Source organism: Bombus impatiens, unplaced genomic scaffold (genome assembly GCF_000188095.3).
Source record: "Bombus impatiens unplaced genomic scaffold, BIMP_2.2 scf_0396, whole genome shotgun sequence".
Taxonomy (NCBI): domain Eukaryota; kingdom Metazoa; phylum Arthropoda; class Insecta; order Hymenoptera; family Apidae; genus Bombus; species Bombus impatiens.
Genome location: NT_176815.1, coordinates 1,197,012 through 1,215,485, shown reverse-complemented (window position 1 = coordinate 1,215,485; position 18,474 = coordinate 1,197,012). Strand labels below are relative to the sequence as shown.

The 18,474-nt window shown below is 35.5% G+C and overlaps 1 protein-coding gene across 5 annotated transcripts in view; it reads right to left on the bottom strand.

Annotated features, from left to right (window-relative positions):
- The window catches only part of LOC100742633 (telomerase-binding protein EST1A), a 144,688-nt gene extending 126,913 nt beyond the window's left edge, over nucleotides 1-17,775 (bottom strand). Inside the window, exons 1-17 of one of the 5 annotated variants that reach the window (XM_012386562.3) lie at nucleotides 17,672-17,775; nucleotides 16,253-16,685; nucleotides 15,890-16,181; nucleotides 15,532-15,810; nucleotides 15,207-15,454; nucleotides 14,889-15,086; nucleotides 14,686-14,818; nucleotides 14,436-14,608; nucleotides 14,109-14,330; nucleotides 13,152-13,478; nucleotides 12,871-13,047; nucleotides 12,258-12,782; nucleotides 12,101-12,179; nucleotides 11,908-12,018; nucleotides 11,814-11,825; nucleotides 10,935-11,159; nucleotides 10,690-10,751 (exon numbers count right to left, since the gene is read on the bottom strand). In XM_012386562.3, coding sequence (XP_012241985.1) covers nucleotides 10,690-10,751; nucleotides 10,935-11,159; nucleotides 11,814-11,825; nucleotides 11,908-12,018; nucleotides 12,101-12,179; nucleotides 12,258-12,782; nucleotides 12,871-13,047; nucleotides 13,152-13,478; nucleotides 14,109-14,330; nucleotides 14,436-14,608; nucleotides 14,686-14,818; nucleotides 14,889-15,086; nucleotides 15,207-15,454; nucleotides 15,532-15,810; nucleotides 15,890-16,181; nucleotides 16,253-16,685; nucleotides 17,672-17,720 — 3,545 coding nt within the window. In that variant the 5' untranslated portion in view covers nucleotides 17,721-17,775. Of the gene's footprint in view, nucleotides 1-10,689; nucleotides 10,752-10,934; nucleotides 11,160-11,813; nucleotides 11,826-11,907; nucleotides 12,019-12,100; nucleotides 12,180-12,257; nucleotides 12,783-12,870; nucleotides 13,048-13,151; nucleotides 13,479-14,108; nucleotides 14,331-14,435; nucleotides 14,609-14,685; nucleotides 14,819-14,888; nucleotides 15,090-15,206; nucleotides 15,455-15,531; nucleotides 15,811-15,889; nucleotides 16,182-16,252; nucleotides 16,686-17,470; nucleotides 17,572-17,671 lie in introns of those variants that run through there. The other 4 variants (XM_012386561.3, XM_024368172.2, XM_012386563.3 and 1 more) reach the window with 4 other exon arrangements.
- Between the last annotated feature and the right edge of the window lie 699 nt (nucleotides 17,776-18,474).

Sequence of the window (18,474 nt, the reverse complement as noted above, 5' to 3'; positions counted from 1 at the left end):
CAGTTTATTCTATGAATAAAATTAAGGGAAAAATATCATATAAATATAGGCTCGAAAATGCTTTGTTAAAAAGTTATAATAAAGAATTCAAAATAACAGCGGACTAGCTAGCATTCGTGTATAATGTAAGAACAGATCGGCGATATTTGCATGCGTTAATTCCATTTCAATGACATTTGCCTGTTCCGTATTTGTAAGAACGGGCGAAAGTAGCAAACACTGAAATGGAACTAACGCGCATAAATATCGCCAGGTAGTTCTTATATCATATCAAACGAAAACTTGATATTCCGAATTCTTGTTATAATTTTTTAGGAAAACATTTTTGAATTTATATATATACGACATCTTTCCCCTTAATTTTACTTGTGAGATAAACTGACGTCGTTTTGCGGAAAGAGGTAGGAATATCCTGTATATGCCAAGAATTTTTTCCAAGGATGTGAAAAAAGTGAAAACTCACAATCAGAAGTTTCATATATATTCACAAGATGCTATATTATTTAACGCGTTCGTTAGTTGGCTCAAGTAAAAGGAATCCTAGTAATATGAATTTCTGCGTTTATAATTAAATAAAGCATTTATTAATGCGTGAGAAATATGGTATCGTAGTGCTATCGCAACAATTAGAACGTTTTAATTATTACTTCCCTTATTTTTCTCGTTAAACATGTTAATACATGATCTAAAGACCTTTTCAAGATCTCCTTTCTTGCATTTTTTTCTATTTCTCACATCTCTTTCTCATATTTATTATATCCATATTATTATATTTTTTATATTGTTTTCTTTCTTATCCCTACAATAGCTTAAACGAAACTAAAGAATTATTAAATGAGTCGAAATTCGAGGCTTAAATAATTTCTTTGTTATATAAATAACTATTCTATATAGATTTTCAAATAACGACACCATAAAATACTCGGACAAAAAAGGAAACCAAAGAATGAGATATTTTCAAAATGCCGCTAGTCTCAGCACGACCATTACGGCACAATTTCAATGTGAAGGGATCAAAACACTTGAAATAATAGGAAGTGGATCTCGAATGACACGTATTACATCTAAATCAATCTCGACATCAACGCGAGAAGATCCAGGCGGTCTGTAATAAGGTGTCAAGCTTAAAGCCTTATTACCATCGCCCACGGCGCCAATATCGAGGTTCTTATATGATTGATACATCGTGCACGTTGTTACACCTTACGGGGAGCCTTAGGAGATGCCTTTCAATTCCGTGAAACAAACCTCCTTCTAAGTAGAAGGTATCTATGATTTTATGCCGTTGAACATACAAGAACATTTATTACAATTTTTATTGGTTTTGTCAAGAGTGTTTTTGTCGTTTTCTTGAGCGTTTAAAAAATGTTAAGAATATTAGTTCGGTTAAATTAACATAACAACTTTTTCTTACAAAACAACGTTTATTATCCATTCTTAAGAGAATTCAACTATTTCATATTCAAATCCTTGTTTCCAACCACCAAGCAACATAATAGTCACGAAATCAAGAAAAATAAATTTATCACGTTTTTCCGTATGGTCTTTAAATGTTCTCGCCTGTTTTATGAACATTAGAATATCTCATTCTAAACAAGTTCGCGAAAAACGATCATCGAACATCGTCGTGCCGATGAACAACCGCTGCACGCAACAAAGAGAAGGCGCCACCCGTGACCATGCCATTTTAGTTAGAACTCGAGATTACAGGGTTGGAACGGATGCACTGGAAAGGTGTTGTTGCAGGGCAACGATCGCTACGGACTCTAATCAACGGCTGCGAGTCGGCTCCGTGGCGTGCGTGCACCAGAAAACTGATACTAAGTAAAACCCAGTTGGGAAATCTCAACGGGGAAGAACCGAAGACTAGGAGGGCTGGACGAGCAAACAGAGTTCGTAAACACATCAGCAGCCAAGGCTTAATAAGCAGCTCGCGGTATTATAGATGATCTCTTTATTGACCGCCATAAATCAGAGTTAAGACCAGGCATTATTACTACCAAGCACATTATCCACTACGTCGGAAACCAGTGATAGAGTGCAGTCAGCCTTTCATCGACAAAGACACCTTCAATTCGACTACAAAGTTAAGTAGAGTTATTTTAAACATTGTTACCGCTGATTTCAATGAAATTTAATGGTGCCATGGTCCTACGCATAGAACGTTGAAAAAGTGAACGATATTTATAGCGTGATCCTAGGCATCGAAACAGCGAAGGAAGTTCACGTACAAAAATATCGTTAGACGTCCCTTTCCAAGACCAAAATCAATCAAAATCAAATCACGTGTGCCTTTATTCATAAATGTAAATTTATAATCAGTTAATATTCGCAGTGATAAATTTTTACACTTTTGAATATGAAACCTTTGAGTGGAACTTATACCTTTGTAGCCAAAAAATAAGAGAAATTGAGAAGATTTCGCAAGGGGACGGGGCAAAATATCGTGTGGCCTAAAAATATCCAGGGGGTCGGATTAAGTGGATTCTTGGATAAAGAAGCGACTTTTCAATTATCTGAGACGAGACAAATATTCAGTTCTAAGAGGGTAAGCAGCATCGACATCCATTATGGAGGGAACGAAGTCGAGAAGCGGAGGGATGATGTATCAAAATGCGCATCCTCCTACTTGGGTGAAAGAAGCAGATGATGGTTCTGTCAGAAAGGTTGGGAGCTAGGGATCTTGTTTTGAATAAGAAGTTGCCGGGGAAAGTATTCTACTGTCGCGTTAATCTTCCAGACGGATTAGGGCTTGGAAATTTATCAGAATTATTTGTTGCATTAGCGAATCTGTTCGAATAATAAATTAGACACTTAGTTAGTCGATTTGGAACTTATATTTCTTTTTCCTTTTACGCCTGCTGCAGTCCTCAAATTTTTATATCTAAATCTCGCTCTTATTTCAACAAACAAACAAATGGTTTAACAAAATTTATAGTAAAAGGTTGGAACAAAAAGTAACATATACCTATGAATAATGATTATTTTTATAATGATAGACAAATACGATTAGGTCTACTCGATCGTACAAACCAACAAACATCCCTCGACAACTCTGTCAACCTATACTTCCATACCGTACTAGAATGACAAAATCAATCAAACCCATAATCTACGCGAACAATCTATTGCGCGAATCAAAATCATGGTAAGATTCGTCACAGATTCATCAGCCAAGCGTAGAACTCGAAATGTCTGTCAGAGGCTATCGACAGGCAACAGGAATCCAGATAGTCATGGCACGATGCATACGTGCACTCGGTCGTTGAAGATGGTCGGGTTCTGGTCCGAGGCTGCGGTGACCAAGGGTGTCCTTGAAGCGGGCGGGGTCGTCACTCGAGGGCTGCGGGTAAACGACCATCAGGATCCATGTGTGTTAGGCAGCCGAGGCCTTATAACGTATCTTACACTGATACTACTTAACTTTCTGCATCTGTATATGTGACGTTGTTCTGCCTCCTTCCTTCTTTCTCCCTCCCCTTCCATCCTTCCTGCGCCCATGCGCTTCTCACTCGTCTCTCTTTCTCTTTACTTCTGCCCCGTGCTCGTGAAATAAAAGAGGCTACTGCCTCAGCTCTTACTTTACAAGTGTTATGAAACGGCGAACCTTCCTCCACCCTGCCTCCATCCCCCTTCTCCCTCTCATGATACCGATTTATAGATTTAATTATCGCGTCTTTATACACGTCGACGATCGCTTAGGATCGCCGTAGAACGAATGGAAAACGAGTCATTGGAAAATGATTTCAATCAATAACATTTAGTTGTTCGGTAGTATGTACGTACATCCTGGCGAGTAAGTATTAGCGCGCTCGTGAGGTAACATGGTCAAACTTTACATATCATTAGAAATCTACTAAATCTCGTTTGGTACCTACCGAACCTGGACCATATGGAACTTGTATACTCAACATTGCGATAAAGATCTTACCAACTAGATACTTTTCTTTCCGTGTCTGTTTATATTTTGTATTATTAACTCCATTGTCCCCATACCCAGAGCATATTTCTTTTTGTCTCCTAACTCCTGATTTTATGCTCACGATTATGGCCCGAACTATATATTTTTCTGTCATACTTCGTCACTTTTAGCTCACTCTTGAAGGGTTCAATGTACGAACGCGGCAGATAGAGACGCATCGTGGCTCGTGATAAATGCGGCCCGCGAGATATGACGAGCGGCGCGTACATCTCGACGCGGAGAGGAAACAGTTCGAGAAAGGGCGCGCGGTGCATGGAAGCCGTCCTTGAGGGCATATAACACACAGGTGAGGTGCAGGACGATGCTCGGCCGGTAATGAGCCAAATCCATTACGGCACTAGGCAGCAACAACGCAACATAGCAACACACCGTAAGACAGCCTCGGGACTCTCTGGCTGCAAGCCTTTTCCCCTACCCTATTCTTTAGTCTACGAGAGGAGAGGAGAGACAGAGAAATAAAAGAGAGAAGCACGGCATACACGCGTGTATCTATGCCACGCACGTATCGCGCGGTAACAACCACCTAACCAATGGCACCGGTTCGCTAGGCAATTCCAATTATAGATCGTAAGTATATTCCACGGAGCCGAACTGTCGTCATTCCACCCTGCACGTCCTCTATCCCGCCGTTCCGCCCATCGATCTCTTCCCCTTTTCGCTTCCTGATCGCCGCCAAACCAATTATGCACAGAATCGTGCAGCACCAAATTGAAAACTTCTGGCTCACGCCCCCAACCGATGGCGGAATCTATCAGGTGATGCTTCAACGAAACTGCTAACGAGAAGAGGATATATATAGTGTTGTGCGAAACAACTTCAGACCACTTATCAGAAGGAAATATCGTGGCTTTATCGATGAATATGTAGACATGTAGAAACATGCACTCTCCATTGAGAAACCAACCCTCTAACCGAACCTTTGATATATCAAACCAATTAAAATAAAAACGGTCCGTCAATAGTATCTCTGGGAAGATCTCACAAAAAAATCTATCCATAAAAAGAAAGAAATAATCATAAAGAAGAAGCACCCTCGTCGCACGAGCCCTTTTAACCTCGAGAACAAAGCTGAGCCAAGGAGCGATTCGCGTATGGTTTTTCAGAAAGGTTGGACGTGTGTCCAGCTGGAGCAAAACGACCGGTCGTCGATAAATTCCACGAAGAAACCGGCCGTCCGGCGCGAATAAATCCCCGCGCGAACTATAAGGGAACACCTTTTTACCACGAGGGACGACATAAATCGCGCCAGCGCAGCGGATCCGCCGCTGAATATCGACAGCGATTTTACGACTATCACGTATGACGTGCTCCATCCTACCCGTCGCTACAATTAAACGACCGGCAAGGTACCCGCAAGGTCGTTACAACTACGAAACACCGGATATACACAGACACACAGGTTTGTCCATGTATATATGCACTTATATAGGTACACCCCCGTTCAAAAGTACACAGGCACTTACGATTTTCAATCATTGCGGATGTTTAATTTTAAAAGCGCCAAGTCAGTTAAATCATTGCTTTTTTTGACAAATTTATGAATTTCATCGTACGAATACTTTGTACACTCAAAATTCATTTTCGATTTCATATAATAAGTGAAAATCGCACGGGAAAGATATGATAAGTCCATACTTGTTAATTTTCTGACTCTTTTATTATTTAGTAGCTAAGATGCAAGTGTCTTCATAAATGAAGATCACAGGAAAAAAAGACGATAAGTCTATTTTTATTAGTTTTCTGATTTCGAAGTTACTTGATGTATAAAAAGAGAGTAAATGGCTTGTATTTTGATATGAAACAGTCGAAATGGAGACAAATCTATGAATTTTTGTGAGAACGACATGTATAACCGGCATGAATATTGTACATTATTATTGTAAACCTAACTCTATAACGTTTAGTATCTTTGAAAAATTCAAGATACTGGCAAAAAAGCTACTTAACTTAAACCTAAAACCAAATAAAGAGACAATCGTTGGATTAGTTAACAGCGTAACAAAGTTCAAAAATTTATATGCCTATAAAAAGTGGAAATATGGTTTATTATGTTTTTTCCCTGTAGTCTTGAATTTTGAACGAGGGTGTACGAACGTAAGTATATAGACACAGACGCGTAGAAACGGGTGGAGGATGGCACGACTGGATATATACAGAATACAGAGAGATGCAACAGCCTGGGAGAGAGGTGGGGCGGTGGTCAGTGGCGCCACGCAATTGTCAATTAACATTTTTACCGCCGTGCAAGAAAACACGAAGTTACGTGCCGGCGTACGTGGCCACCACACACGGCACACGGTGAGCTCGACAGGGTTCCAGAGATCACGGAGCCCGAAGAGAAACGGAGAAAGCAAAGACTCCACGAGGAACAAGACCGTATTCCATTCGATGGACTAACTTACAACGAAGAAAGAGGATTATGTCTGGCTGGAGGAGAAGAGTCCGAGAGAAAGAGGAGCAGCGAGGGTAGAAGGGGAAAAAAGAAAGAATCGTAAGGATACATTTCATTACGATTATGCGCGCAATGGATTGCTAATCGTAAGCGCCTCCAGACCGCGCCCCTACAGCAAACCCAGCACCGGACGCTATCACTTGCATAGAAACCTGTGAGGCTCGTTTTTCACACGTGGGAACGGAGAACTTTTCCACGCAAAATGCTCGAGGAAGGATTCGAGAGACTCTATTAGTATTATTAGCATGCACTATATGATTCATTTTCTTTTTATTGCTTGATCTGTTCGTCCGAGGAATTTATTGTATATCTCCTTTTACATTTATGGACTTTTGTCGCTGATTTTATCAATGAATCTTGTTACCTTCCGTCTATGGTTAGCTTTCCGTGGCAAGAATTCAGCTATCGATACATACTGCTGGAAAATGAGTCGGTATTTCCAGATTACTCGCTCTTTATTACATTCAACGACGCTCTTATAGAGCTCGTAATATTACGTTGCGAGAAGCTGCGATAGCTTCGAATATTACATTTAATAAGCTGGTATCGGTTTCGCTCTCTATTACACGGAATATTACACGATGAAATTTTTTGACGGCCCGCCTTTTTTTTCTTTAACTTTCTTTCGAACGGTATGACCAACGGACGACGCACGACTTTGAATAAGATTTATCGGTTTGCGTAATCGAGGTCATCTTGCACAATAATTTATCAATTAATGATATTAATGAACTGACAAATTACAAGTTGTAGATCGTTGAACTTCTTAATCCCACTCAAGTATCTTACGAAACGAATAAGAGAAAGAGAGAACGAAGAAAAAAGAAATCGAAGAAAGAATGACAAGAAATTACCTACGACGCAGCAAATAAATGTCTGAATAAAATATTTATTTATAAAAAAGAACACAATCAAGACCAATTATAGCATCCTCATTTTCTCAATACATGTAATACTATTCAAACATTCTGTCAACCAAATACAAAAAAAGAAGATAATGAAGAGCCGATGAAGTATTTAAAACACGGCAAATAAATGCCTTTATAAAACAATTTATGTACTCGCAAGAAGCGAGTGCCAGCATACCTAATCTTTCAAAAAGATAATTTATATGAAACATAACAAGATCTTTAAAAAGAAAGGCGAAACAAAGGGCGTGTTGGGTTGCTGTTGCCGTCGGTGGCACCATCGAACCGTATCGGCGTTCGTTGCCCCGCGTGTTACACGATATGCCCGTGCAGAGAAGGGTGTGCGGCGTTTTACGAGATGCAAATATCGGGCAGTCGGACAGCCAGTCAACCGCACCATCAACTCGGCTACCGGTGAACTGTGCCGAGCGTGTCCCTCTTCATCTGTGACTTTGTAGAATGCGTCTGGGACACCCGTGGCGAACAGCCCCGCAAACCGCAGAGTTCCAAGTTACCTACTGCCTACGAGACGACCTGTCGATCCACAATTCGGATCGTTGGACAAAATATCGCCAACTACATGGTATATAAAGCGATGATTTTGGCTAACCGAGATATCTGGATACCCTGATACCCACGAAATATTCGATTAAAAGAAGCTTACTCGCACTATTATTCATAAGATATCCGAAGATATAAGATTGTAACGTGCAGCGTTTATATAGTAATCTTCAAAGCTAACAGTAAAACAGAGCGAGACAGCTCAGGAACAGGAAAGACACTCCGTAATTTAATTTAAAGATTTTGGGTATCTGAGGAACCTAATTGCTCTGGTATCCATAAAACACTTGAATAAACGAAAAATGCTTGGCTTTATTTTAAGAGGCGTGCTTATGAAAGTGATGACAACTTCCATTACCTCAGATTATTGTAACTTTCCGATCCCAAGTGGACTTGGAAGATAATTTATTAACGGAAAGATATGTGTGCGACAAATTTGTAGATATGATCATATTGTATTAAGGGAAAACCGGTAGTTTTATTAGATTATAAGTCAATTAGATTTGAATTTCCTTCGCTAGCCTTTCTTTCAGTCACGAATAGCGATTGCTAACATATTGTACGTATTACGATCAAGCGTTTCACTGCTTCGTTTGTGACAATGCCGTTGTGACAATCGGTGATCTCAACGCCGCAAACCTGCACAGGCGAGATCCATCTCACGAGCGAACGGAACGCCGCGGCCGCTATGGCCACCGCGCCCAGTAGCCTCCGTGAAACAGAAACGTAAACGGACAGGAGAGAAGAGGAGGGTTTCGAGGGACGCTACTTTTTCGCCTGGGAAACCGGTACTTCGAATTGCGAGCACGTAAATAATTAATGCGAATTGTAAGCGTGAGCAAGGCGCGCGACACGCAAGAACTTGATTACCGGCCAGGCGAATGCGGACCAGATTTTTGTTAACCTCGCGAGAATAACGAAATGGGTGTGTTCGAATACGATGGATCGTTAAACGAGCCTATGATAAGAGCTAAATGATTTTAATTATAAGTTGTTGAACTTAATGAAGTTTCTAACGATATGTCACATCTTCAAAAGGTATTTCGAGCTTGTATTTTATATCAATTTCGACCTATCTATACCTCAAACTATATACAATATAAAGGAAGTTATTTATATCTCTGACTGAAAATACCAAAGTAAACAGGTATAATTAAAGAAAGAAGATATTTACGGTTTCTTGCATGAATATTTTTTTAACACGGGCGAGTCAACAACTTTATAACTATATCGTTTAACACCTTATCATTTACGGCCAATTTTACTCGAACATGTTTCGAGCACCTATTTTAATGAGGCAACTTTTTCACTTTTCATTTCAATGTTTCGTGTCTCGTTTTAAAGCCACGCTTACCACGTATACGCTATGAGAAATTTCTCATACGTTGCCACTAACGCGCACCTTAAGGTATACCATTATCAGTTTTCGATGTTACAACCCGACAATTACACATACCAATGGAATTACCGTCTAATATGCAATTCCATGAATTCAAGAGCACGGCACGACTTCATACGGTGCTCATTTAATATTAACTGCCATAAAACAGGCTACTTTTCTTCTGTCAGCATTTTATGCATAACTAGCCAATAGTTAATGTTACTTAGGGATCCAGAACGCTTCTGCTTTTCTCATTTTTCAAGACGACTAATAAAGGCAGAAGAAAACGACGAGAATCTCTAAACAAGACCACAAATAAAAGCGAGAACACGGTCAAAGACCTCTTAATGCTGCTAAATATGTGCACCGTTCAAGACAGTTAGATGATCACCTAGTCAAATAATTTTATGATTGAGGAAGCTCTTCTACGTGTATTGTTAGGACGTTTCCTAATTTTGTAAATTTTGTAAATTTTCTTGGAATAAAAAAGTCCAAATCGATAGTAATCTAAAGTACAACACTTGGCCTTATTCTTTAAATATTTAATTTTTTAAGAAAATAACACAAGAATGGAATATTCAAAATGTACAAAATTAAAAGATTTAAAAAACATTTAATAATATTTCTCAAAACATAAATATTAAATTTTAATCTACGCCGTAACTCCCCTAAATTAATAGCGACTTATCGACAGCATTGGAACTTGGAATCTCTACGGTGCAATTAATAATGGACCGTATGGTGATCAAAGTTATACACAGTAAGCCCTTTGCTGAGCGGGAACTCTTCGTTATAGCTCTTCTGGGAGCCATTAAAACTATGTTCACGTAACAAACGACGGTACACGGGTTAATATCACAGCCTAACGAGAACACATGATGTACATATATTTTCTTACATGAATTCAAACACGTAATATCGCGTAAATTTCATGGAATAAAAACAACGAAAAAGAATGAAATGGTTCAAATATAAATCCTTTCTTTCGAAACGTACAATAGTCGGTTAAACGAGCCAACATTTCACGGAAATATGCTGAACAAACACAGCAAACCCGCAGTTAACTCTCCACCGTGTATTTATAGAAGAAAACATAACAGTTACCAAGTATGCAAAAACGTACTTCGGTGAAAACACGACAAAAAGTTACAAGTTGTTTCTTCGAATCATATTAGCTTACCGGTTATGCGTTTAAACAGAAATGAAACAGCGATAATTTCTCTTTTCTGTTTTAAATATATTTATATCCCCATTCGTCTATTCAAAAGTTTATCGTACGAAGTATTATCTCGTATATGATCAACGAGATGCATTTCGCGTCTTTTACTTTTGAAGATACATATAGCTTTTTAAATTATTTTAAAAATGATAAATATTACGAATTATAAACAATAAAATCACTCACCCTATCTTATTGATCAGCTTTCCATGAACGTGAAGGTAGGATGTGACGAACCGTTTATTTACCTAAAACATGTAAGATTCACAATTTATATTAAAATACGATTTAATGGCATGATTTATTTAGAGATATATATCTAAAAATGTATTTAAAAATATGCTGCTGAAACTATACTATATTGTGTTCTATGATATAGATATTGTGTTCTACGATTAAAAAGAGAAGTAAGTTTGTTTATGCCATTTTACCTCAACGCTGCTTAATTGTGCCAATTCTTCTAAATCGCTATGAGATAATCTCGCTTCGTTGGCAGTGGCTGCAGTAGTTGTACGATGAACTCGTCTTCCACCAGGATGAATCCAAATTTCTCTTCTTAGTCCTCCACCAATATTGTTCGCTCCCTCTTTCTCTTTCATCCTGGCTCGTTCTTTCCACTCTCTCTCCTCTTTCCGTTTCCGTTCCGTCGATTCATACTATTAGAATACATTACAATTAAATCCTATACGTAGCTTGTTATAAAATTAAGGACAGCATAGGGCATAGCGTAAATGAGAGTTCATTGTCTTTATAGGAATCCTATCAATTATCCTATTACACCTAAATTCTCTCAAATACTAATGAAAGATACAAGCATCATATGTGTAAAGCGTAAAAGGCTCTTTAAATGTTTGTATCTTTCGATTGCACCTATTTAAAAAATATGCATGCTAGTATCATGTGCGAAATAGTGCTAGTAACTAACAGAAATGGTGCTCTTATTTATAAAAAATAATTCAGCAAAATGCAGCAGACTATACTCAAAAAATGTTCAAACTATATGTTTCTATTCTCCGTAAATACTACCGTCTCAAATCACTAATTACGCTATCAGTTATATTTAAGCATAGAATGATTTGCTTTCAAGTAATTATGATTGTGCGAAAAATATTGACTTTTATACACTGGACTATTAATAGTCGAAAGCGTGCGAGGAGGCATATGATGCGCAAAGAAAATTTATAAGAAAAATCCAATGCAAATAAAACAAAGGTATATTAAACGGTTCGAAAATAAAGAGGACTACTTCAAGCTTTAGTTAAGATAACCGGTACTTAGAGATATCACACCAAGTATCGAAATTTACTTACATAATGTAGATACTGGCAGCAAAACAAAATCAAAATATTATTAACGTTAGTATTAATACAAACATATAAGAAAGTACTTAAATTTTTGTCTTACCTTCTTCCTGTTTTCATCAAAAAGTGCTATTAAACTCTCCCTTGCAGAATGGAAAGGATTAGATGCCATAAGAGATCGCATATAATAATACACCGCATCCAACTTTCGCCTCTAGAATCAAAATTCATATTTAATTTGTTTAATTTTATTTATTTCCTTTTTCATTCATCGTACACAAAGTGAAAATACGTACAGCATAATGTGCTAGTAATGCAAGCTGGTTGTAAGGTCTTCCATTCTTTGGATTAAGTTGTTGCGCTTTCAAATACCACCTAAAAAAGAATAAAATTTTGCATAAAATAATGTCATCTTTATAGGACGTAATAATAATGTGTCTATTTCCTACTTACTGCCGAGACTTTCCATAATTATTTGTTTCATTTGCCTGTTCTCTATATCTCGCCAAATCACCCAAAAATAGATATATTTTTTGCGCACTTACTAAGGCTAAACCTAAGATCCCAAGACCCTTAGGCAAAGTCGACGATGCAAGAAATGTATCCAATTTAAATTCGTATTTCGTTTCAAGAACAGTCAACAAACTCTCTAAATATACGGTACCATCGTCAATAATTTTTAACATAATTTTTTTATAATGTTCTCGACCTTCAGAACTTTCTTTAGGCATGCCTTTTCGCAGCATTTCGATCATATTATAAAAAAGTATTTTCCAAAAATGTTGTTCAACGTTCTCAGCTTGACAAAATTTGATATCAGTCTCGAGCAAAGTTTTTAAACTTTCTTGTAGAAAGTGTCGTATGTACAAAACCCTCTCCCAATTTGATGTAAAACCACCAGAACTTAGTATCCACTGCAATTCTAAATCTGCACGTTCTATATCCAAGAGTAAGTAAGGATTTTTAGCTACTCGAAAACTGTCAAATGAAGAATTATAAATTATTATTAGGATAATTATACTTATTTTTATTCATGATTTGCAATATATTTATTGATTTTACATACCTATCGGAGTAAGGATCATACCATGAAGGTCTTATATTTCCAAATTGGTCATTTGTCATGTATGGTGGTGGCACGCCATCCAAATGCGTTCCCTGGAAGTTATGATGAGTAGAGCTAATACCCCCATGAGATTGAAACACTGGTATACTTGAACCTTGAGATGTAGTTTCACTTTCTCTGAATGTAAAACATTCAATAAATCGATTAACTCTATTGTAAAGAAATTAATTAACTTAATAAAGAATTAAGAAGTACAGAAATCTTTTTTTATATATTTATACCTTTGTACTGCTGCTCTACTACTAGGAGAGATAATAACAATTGGTTTATTAGGATTATTGGGATCAAATAACGTTCTTTGTTGTTGCACTCCTTGTTGCCTCGAAGTTTGATGATTAGGTGGAGATTGGCTAGTATCAGGTAACACTAAAACACCCGGTGGTTGAGAACTGGTATATCCAGTAGGTGATGTTTGATGTGCTGTCATAGTATTTGCTAACGGGACAGAATGAGAAGAAACACTAGGTGTTTGTCGACCATCGTCAGAATCACAAACTGACATTTTTCTACCTGTTCTCCAATTTTCATCTAGATATCGATCGGACGCTCTGAAAGTCATGTATCAATAAAATAATGATTTTAATTCCTAACTTAGACAACACCAAATATATGCTTTTTAAAACAATTTATATGAGGCTGGTCCAGAAGGTAATACCTGTTTATATATGAAAGCTATAAAAAACAATGGAATGTGCTTATAGAAGGATTTATTCATATGCTGGCATATGAAATTTCCATATGAAATTTCATGTTTAAATAACTAGTACTGTCTTTGTTTCATACGTTTAAAATGGCGATGCGAATTGAAAATCGCGCCAATGATGGACTGTCATACCTTTACACCTTTCGAATGCTGAAAACGTTCGTCCAAAAGAAATGTACCGCCAAATTACAATAGTTTCTGATTTTAAAAAAAAGACAAGCAAAATTGAAAGAGTTTTTGGGTGAGTAAAAGTTTTTGGGTGCCTTGTAGGAAACACTGATTTAAAGAATGTGAAACACTAGTTATCTGAACTCGTGGCGGAAGTGTGTGATGGAGAGGCGGTGGTTGTATTGAAAAATAGCTAAGTATTATATAATACTAAAGTTATAAATGAAGAAAACATTTAAAAATGCATTTATATTGTTGTAATTTTAAAACGGATATTACTTTCTGGACGTTCCTCGCATATACATACCTATGTCGATGAAGGTCATCAAAGTTCCGATTACCACCACGATAACTTCTATCTTTGCTAGATTCTCGACTACGTTGTATAATATTACGGTGTCTTTTGTGGTCATATCTCCTGCTACTGTTATTGTTTTTTTGATTATTGTTATAGTTATCATTTTCTCTATTTTGTTGATTATTTTGCCGATCACGACTATTAACACGAGCTTTATCTCTGCTATTACTCCTTAAAAAATATAAGAAAATAAATTTACTATAAAATAAATTCCTATTCTTAATATGTAAATTGTAAAGTATATAAATAATAGCTATAAATTTTGGCAATTCTTACCTCCCTCGATCTGCCGCATGTTTCTTCTTTTTTTTTTTACGTCGACTATGACTACTTGTTGTAGTTTCATTTCCTGACACATTAACATTTTCACGTAAACTCAATACAGATGAACTACGACTTGCACGCTCAGCTTCTAGCTTCTCACTTAATTCAACGTCTTCACTCCAATCCTATGTATAATATATGTATCCAAATACGATTATATGTTTCTGCACAATGATAAATGTATTTAAAATGAAATACTTACAAATGGATGTTCAGCAGATATATTTAATGCAGTGTTGATAGATTCACCTTTTGATGAACTGACACCTGAATTTTGTTGACCATTCTTTTTTTCTTGTATTGTATTACGCTCAGATGTATTGCTACACCGTTGCCTTAAAGAAATCAAAACATAATTAATAAAGATATTAGAAAGATAAATATTTATTTATAAATAATCATTACGTTTGAGTGCGGTGAAAAGCTGGAGACGGAGATATTCCTCGACGATGACTCTCTGGCGATATTTGACGTTTGTTCACACTGGACATTGAAGTAACGGGTGATGCTGATGATGGCGGTGGTATTGTTGAACTATCTACTCGACTTAAACTTTCCATACTAGTATACATAGTACTATTACTGCCACGACGATCGTAAGATCTACTTTTAAAAGATACGAAAATTATATTAAATTGCTATCGTCCATACAATAAAATACAATGTTAAGAATATCACAAAATATAATACACATTTATAAATTATGTTTCTGCAGAAATATACCTTTGCATAAATTCTTGGCTTGGTGTATGAGATCTGGAACTTGGAGCTGAATACTGATCAGGTGTAACACACCTAAAAACGTTTGTTGAACTTTCTAAATCTTCTGGTCTAAGTCTACCTCTACCTCTAGCTCGTGGTGGTGCTGTATTAGACCAGCTAGTTTGTGGAGGTAATGGACCAGATGGAGGTAAACTTTGCATCGTTTGTGAATGTTGCATTGCAGGTGGAAAATTATAGTTTGATGGTGCCTTTAAAAAGATAATTTATATTTAACAAAAAATTTAACACGGTTTAATCAAATTTTATAAGATAATATTAATTTTACCTGAAATGAAGCACTATTGCTATTCCATGTATCTTCAGATGGTGAGGAACTTGGTGGTAAGGGCAAACCATTATCCAAAAGGTATTTTTTCTGGAATCTAGGTGGTAAGTGTTCTATTTTTATATTTTTTGGCAAACTATCTTTAGTGCCACCCCATTTGCCTGATGGTGGTTTGCCTTGAAACTTTTCTGGATGTCCAGCAGGTTCTACGCTACGTGTATCTCTAGTACGATTGAAATCATTTAAGTGATTCGTTGTTGCAAAAAGAGGTTCTGAACACTAAACAAATAAATATTGTAAATTAGTTTTATAAAGGAATTTTTTGGACAATGTAAAATATCAACTTATTATTTCAGACCTGTCTAACTTCACGAGAACTATCTTTCCTATTTCCATAACCTCTGCTAGATAAAGGAGAATCAGATCGCCAACGCTCTTCATTTTCATTACCATGCCGAGTTCTTCGATTACCTGAATATCTTTTATCATGCTCATCTCGGTTTTTACTTCCACTTTCGCTATTTCTTCTACCATGACCACTTAACCGATTACGTTGACTATCACTTTTATGACTACGATTGGAATGAGAATCACGATCTTCACTATGCTCTCTCTCTTGATCCTGATCCCAACCTCCTTGATTGGGAGATCTAAGAGATAAGAATTATATTTTTATTCAACCCATTAATAATAAAACAAAATTATTTTCTATGGAATTCACCTATTTGTTACATCTTGTTCAGCCAATGCTTCTTTTACTTTTTTAGGTACATATAATAGCTGTTCTGGTTTCTTAGCTTTCCTTCTTGAATCTCCAGAATTACTATTTTGAGAAGAACCTTGTGCCTGTTCAATGCTTGTAATGCTTCTGTAATTAATATTTAGATCATTCAATTTTTCTGTTACATTTTCAACTTTAGATGATGGTGGATTATTTTGATTTTGGTTGGATTTATTGAGTTGTGACTGTTTTAAACGATGTTGGACGGAGCTGGATTTAGGTTTTTCCCGTGAAATATTTTCATTATCTAAATCATCTGTAGATCTTCCTGATTTTCGAAGAGGTCCACTTCCTGGCCTATATAAAGCTTGAGGTGCTCTATTTCCTCCACCTTTCATTCCTATTGACCTATCCTCTTCTAATTTTGAATTATCTGGAAATATAAAATTTCACATCTTCTAAGTAAAGTATGTATATCTTAATTATCTAATATATTATATTTATCTTTACATTATAATTTAGTTTAATTTGAAGTAGATACAAAATTAAAAATAATATGTTGAATAAATTAAATATAAATGAAATTGTGTTTGGAGTTATTAACTATTTATTAATATGTATAGCATTATAATAAATGAAATTTAATAAATGATAATATGTTCATAATCAATGTTTAAACACTATCGCTGTTTAAGCTGAAAGATTAAACTTAAAGATATATCTAAAGAAAAAACATACTAAAATTGCTAGATCTTACACGATAGCAATGTATACTGAATATTATGAAAAAAAAAAATAATTCATATCACAAATTGAATAAGGAATAAATTACAATATTCCTGTTTATGAAAGCATTAATATTCCATATATAAGTTATATATTTCAGTCATAAATGATTGCTCTAAAATTTAATAAATTACGGTTGGAAGTATATGTATAATGTATCTATAACTGTAATAGTCTTTTACAATATTTTTAGCATATTAGATGACAGAAGTTCGTTCATATACGATAATTAAATATTGCTATTAGTTAAATATAACACTTTGCTAAGTGCAATAACTAATAGCGATTGTTGACACTCTTGACAGTAACTGAAGTTATCAATTTACGAGAATTAGGAATAAAAGTTATATAATCCTTAACTGCTCAAGATAAATTTGCAATTTCTAGAAAAGTCTAATACAAATTATAATATATGCTAGATTTACTTCTTACACTGGTTAAATTTCACAACATATCACAGCATAATTCCCGCTGTATTTTTAGGTTAGCTTGTTTGGTGAGGTTAGCTCTGTAAATGCTCCCAATAGAATTGAAAAGGGGCATGTGTGTTTATTACGTACACACAAAATATAATCATGGGATTACAAATTAAGATATTTATATTATTCAGCGAAATAATTTTTTTCAAGGTACCTTGTAAAAATTCTCCCCACTTTTTGCGTCCTTTGTCGCGGTTCGCCATATTGAAGTACAATCACATCCAAATTTTTTAAAATCAGAATTTACTTCCAATCATGTATTCGGTTGATACAAAAGCTCTAGAATTAATTACTAATTAATTTTAATAAACAGTAAAAAATGTTAGCAGAAATAGATTTTACATACTACTTAATAAATTAATAAACTATTTTATTGTTTATTTAAATATTTTATTATTACTAAAAATAATTGTGAACAAATATATTATTTAATTGTAAAATATGATTTTACTTAAAAAAATGCAATAGTACAGTTTATATATTGCACATTAAAGTAATTTTTACAACTGTTTATTCAAACAGAATAAAACGATCTTCTTAAAATTTATCACACTCGACTAAAACATTTTCTATGATATTTGATAAGAACATAATAATAAAATAAATTAATATATTGCTTATAATAGTAACGTAATACCCATCCAATAACACTATAAATAATCATAAAAGATAAATCATATTTAACGATATATATACAAATATACATATTGTACGTATATGCATATATTTCAGTATTATACATATAAAACAATTTATTTCACATTCATAAAAAGTTAACTATAGATAACAGTAACAAAATTTCATTTTGGTATTAAATACATAAAATCAATTTTATAAAATTAAGATTAAACAAATACTCGGGATTATAGATTTTAGCGTCATATTTAGTTATATATCTATTGTATTCTACAAAAATATTCTTATTGCATATATTTTAAGGATTACTTGGTATTTACA